Here is a 5173-nt window from a genome sequence, read left to right on the forward strand (position 1 = left end):
TTGGTTCTGAGAATATTTTGAGCCAATGAAATCACTGTGTTCTATAGCTGCTTCAAATTTAATATGCATGTACATGTACATGCAGGGATGAAAATAACAGTCTGAAAACGGCCAAAAACCGACTAATTTTACTTGGTTTCCGTCTAAAAAAAAGCTTATATTGGCTACATCGGAACCAGAACTTTCTCTTGATATTTGGGACAACTAGTTTACTGATTAAATGTAATTGTTGAACTTTTGTTATCTCAGTGATTTTTTTACAAAAAGCATTTCTTTAAGAGATTTAAATGATACGATACACATGATAATTGCTGCATTAAAAAAGTGTCCTGTCATTGCTTCATGCTGTCAGACCAAAAGCAAATATGACCTGAAAAGTTGCAGATTAATACTAAACCCTTATTTTCATCCCTGTACATGTACAATTAATTAAATTCAATTGACTTGCAATAATACATTAGTTTATTTATAACATGCATGTACACCAATGGAAAGTTCATTTGGCTAATTACTGCATGTACATGTATTTATATTAATTTTTGGCTAATTTTACAGATTGCACCATTAAATGTACATGTACTATAGTCAATGTTATTATTATTAATTATTGTATTATTCACTATAGGCTGCTCCCTGTATTCTATTAGGAATGGACTCTCCTCCTAAGAGTTACACAATATTGAGACACACAGCAGGTACTGTAGCATGAGTCTATAGTGTCACATGACTGTCACATGATCCATTATACACAGCTATACTGGGGAACATTGCTTTTGAGAAGGAACTGTACAGAAGAGAGATTAAAGTAACTGGTGGAGTCACTTTACTGCTGGAGGTAATAATAATATAATATTTTATAATTTTGATTTTCTAAAAATGTATTATGAAGTATTGCATAGCTTGTGATTTGGAGGAAGAAAAATACACCGTATAGTGCAAAATTTTTGAGGGCTGTAAATTCCGCGGATTTTGCAATTTTTGAAGAATTGTGAAAATTACTCCCGCAAAAATCAAAATTATTAGGACACAAGATGGTGGACGGTATAAATTCACAAATATTAAATCTACATAATAGATTTTTTAGGCAAATTTACAAAATTTACAGCCCTCAAAATTTTGCGCTCTACGATAAAATTTTGATATACATGTAATACCGTATAGCTTGAAATTTTTGTGGAATGTAAATTTTGTGATTTTTGTGGTTATGGGCTGCCCACGAAATTTAAGCCCACGAAATTATTGAAGTGCCATCCCCTTATGGGCTATGTAAACTGTCAACCACGAAAATTAAACCGCAAATTGCCCCACTAGGAGCAAACCACAAAAATATCGACCCACGAAAATATCAAGCTATACAGTAGCTATTTGTCAAATTAAAACACGCCATTTTGTACCATTATGTACATGCTCAATGGCACATGGACAGTTGGACACAATGTGAATTAACCTGTTCAAACTTCATGTATAGATGTATTGAAGTTTGAACATGTACATGTACATGCTTGCAGCATTTGTGTACCACAATATACTTCATTGCTGTATTTATTCATTGTTTTATTTTATTTATCATTTTTAATTAATGATCATTGTTGCTAGTTGTTGGATTGTCCTGATGATAAAGTGAAGGAGGCTTCATTAGGAGCTGTTATGAATTTAACTCACTCAAAGGAGGTCTGTGTATTAATGAGACAACTGGGAGCTATACAAATATTAACTGGTAATTAATAATAATAATAATAATGATGATGACCAATTAATAATTACTACCGTATAGTAGGAAATTTTGGAGGGAGTAAAATTTGGTGAATTGCTAAATTTTGGTGATTGGTGAGTTTTAATTCGGTGAATTTGTGGCCACGTGCCATTGAGCATGCGTATAATGGCTCAAAATGGCTGATTTTATTTTGGCAAATGGCTATCAAAATGTCAATTCGCCAAATTTAATTCCCTCCAAAATTTCCCGCTATACAGTATTATACTTAATGCATACATACATGTATGTACATGTATGTATCTATTAATTATTATTGTATTAATCTCCATTAATATCATTCTCTTCTCTCCTTATAGAACTCTGTACTCTACCTAATATCAGTATTCAGATATCAGGACTGTGTCTGGGTATCCTTACCAATGCACTCATTAATGACACTGAGGAGGCTCTTGAGGTATTTGAAGTGTATCATGTGTATGATAGACTGATGGACTGGCATGAGGAGAGGAAGGAACACTGTACTGATATTGAGGGGATCATTGAACAAGTACTGACCACCATTAGTGGCCTAAGGAGGTAAGGACATCAATATGTATTAGAAAATGTAATGAAAATTTATGGTGATTTTGGAGCCATTTTTCCAGAAAAAAACATAGACTATAGTCCATGTTTTTTAGCCTTGGGTATTTTTCAGAATTTGGGCATTTTCTTAAAATGGCCGTAACTCAAAAAATTAAAGTTGGAATCAGCTCAAACTTGCTACACAGCATAAGGACATCAATATGTATCAGAAATGTAATAAAAATTTGGAGCCATTTTTTAGAAAAAAACCATGGGCTTCTATTCATTTTATATTTCGATCATGACAATCATGACACATTACTTTTTTATTTTAGTGGAAATAAAATTGTTACTGACGATGAAAAACCTGGACTAACATGGTAATTAATAATAATTGATTAATTAAATACATTAATTATGTCATCATCATTACAGTGCCCCATTCCCCAAGCAAAGTGATACAACTCCAAAGACCTCAAAGGTGAAGACGGCCAGTTCCTCTCTCTCCCCTTCACCTCACCACAGGCACAACGGTACACCACAGACTTGGAGTCAATAGTTTAAATACTCTTTTCTAGTACTTGAATTAGTATTTGAATTTTTGTCATTTTACAATGGACTCAAATTTGTTTCTTGCTTATGACAATTTTTGTGACAATGGAACTAATAGGTTTTTGATTGTCACGGATTTTGTGACAGGAATTAGTTTTTGCTTGTCATGGATTTTGTGACAATTATAAAAAATACAAATAACAAAGAGCCTTGTTATTATTATTATTATTATTATTACTGTTATTAGGTGCTGGTTCTAAACACAAGACCTCACCTACCTACAGGTTACTTAGCTCTGAGTTACGTAAATCAATGTCAGCTCCTGCTTCTCAAGAGACAGCCATTATTTCTCCTCCAGTGACTGCTCCTGGTAGTGGGTCTACTTCTGATGTGTTCTTGTTTGGGTCAATAATTAACAGATACAATAAGAACAATAGTTGTAACCTTTTTATGTAAGTACCGTATAGCTAGAAAATTTGGTGGAGTAAAAATTTGACAAAATTGGCGAATGGAAGTTAAGTTGCCAAAATTTTAGTCTCCAATTTGATAGGATTTCATAGAACCATGTCCTTTTTGGAATCAATTTGACAAATTTTAACACTCTAAATTTTCTAGCTTTGTGGTAATTCTTCACAAAATTCCCATGCTACATGTACATGTATTATTATTTATTATCACCAATATTTTCCCCAATTACACGTATATTTGTTACATGTACATGCACACATTATGGATCAATGTATCTCCTGTTATGTTGTTAGTGATATTTGCTCCATTGAATCTTTAAAGAGACACAATATTGATGATCGAGTATTGAGGTAATAATAATAATAATAGTTACATGTACATGTATACATGTTCTTGTACATGTAGGTCATTGTGTGCGCTAGCTAATGATGAAACTGGTGGGTGTGTCTATTTGGGTGTGGCCAGTAACGGAATAGTTCATGGGATACCACTGGAGAGGGCACAAGTAAAAACTATAAAAATATTTTGGAAAAATTGAAAGCTGATTTATTATTTAATTTTTTAGCCCCTGTATTAAAATATTACCGTATAGTGGGAATTTTGGAGGGAGTTAAATTTGGCCAGTTGCTAAACTTTGGTGATTAGCGAGTTTTAATTTGGTTGAATTGTGGCCACTTGCCATTGAGCATGTGCATAATGGCTCAGAATTGTGATTTTTATTTTGGTGAATGGCTATCAATATGCCAAATTTAACTCCATCCAATGATCCAAATTTTCCACTAGATGGTATTTTTTTCTTTTTTTAGAAAGATATGATTCGTAGAGATATTGATCGTTCCATCAGCAGAGTGATAGTCCCTTCACTTGATGATAGATACATCGTCTCATTCCTTCCTGTACTGAGAGGAGAAGAGAGGGAGGGAGAAGGAGCTGCTAATAGTTTTGTGATTGAAATCAACGTACTGGCATCACTTACTAATGCTGTTCATATACTGAGAGGAAGGGAGAGTAAAGATGGAGGAACTACTGATGAGAGATGTTTTGTGACTAGAGATAGACAGTGTATGAAGGTTAGAGAATGTGAAAGAAAGACTGACCTTATTGTGTATGTACATGTATTTGCAATTTTGAAGGTGCTACATTTGTGGTGAATTACTAAATTTGCAGTCATTAGTTGGTTTTAAATTTGCCAAAATTTTAGTCCTCAACTGAAAAACCACCTCCTCCAGTATGTATACATATACATATATCTTTAGAGTGACAATAAAATATTAAGTAATAGATTATATTGATTAATAATTATCATTAATGTGTATTTGTAGTTGAGTTTACTTGAGGTACAAGAATTAGTTGAAGCTCGTGAAATTGAAAGATACAAGAAGAAAGGAAACATTCAAATGTTGTAAACTGTAAACTGCAGTCCTTTGTATCATTTAATCACTCATTCATTTATATTGATTTATAATTGTACATACTAGTATATGTACATTGTTTTTTGTCATTATATTCATAATAATGTTCAATTGTCCATAGTGACATAGCCTCAACCTGGTGGCAATGTGCATACATTAAAATTCCACATTCAGTCATCAATTAATTGCAAAAACAAGAAAAAATTCATTAAAGAGAAAGTAATAATATAAAAAAAATAATGTAACAGCAAAGAAAACAAATGGTGAGTGCATGAACTTATTATTGAAAGTATAATCTTTTTTTAATAGTTTCATAATGAGGTAAAGAAGAACAAACTTGTTCGTGTTCCTTTTTTTATCATAGTCTCGCTAGTGTATTATTGGTCCTGAGAGATTCCATCAGTACCAGTGTTCCATCCGTATCAATGTTAGTATGGTCGAGAATAACAACAAATACATAGGCATA

At 32.8% G+C, this 5173-nt stretch overlaps 2 protein-coding genes across 2 annotated transcripts in view; one reads left to right on the forward strand and one right to left on the reverse strand.

Annotated features, from left to right (window-relative positions):
* Positions 1 to 5173, reverse strand: part of LOC109585121 (uncharacterized) — a 22779-nt gene that overhangs the window by 11183 nt on the left and 6423 nt on the right. The window lies entirely within an intron of this gene.
* LOC109585120 (uncharacterized) lies at positions 630 to 4842 on the forward strand. Its single transcript, XM_020001074.1, has 11 exons — positions 630 to 695; positions 753 to 835; positions 1597 to 1717; positions 2071 to 2290; positions 2611 to 2655; positions 2711 to 2808; positions 3075 to 3279; positions 3589 to 3645; positions 3701 to 3800; positions 4102 to 4365; positions 4618 to 4842. Exons 1-11 carry the CDS (start codon positions 650 to 652, stop codon positions 4699 to 4701), a joined length of 1323 nt encoding a protein of 440 aa, XP_019856633.1. The 5' UTR covers positions 630 to 649; the 3' UTR covers positions 4702 to 4842.

The sequence above is a fragment of the Amphimedon queenslandica genome, unplaced genomic scaffold, assembly GCF_000090795.2.
Source record: "Amphimedon queenslandica unplaced genomic scaffold, v1.1 AMPQUscaffold_13117, whole genome shotgun sequence".
In the NCBI taxonomy this organism is placed as follows: domain Eukaryota; kingdom Metazoa; phylum Porifera; class Demospongiae; order Haplosclerida; family Niphatidae; genus Amphimedon; species Amphimedon queenslandica.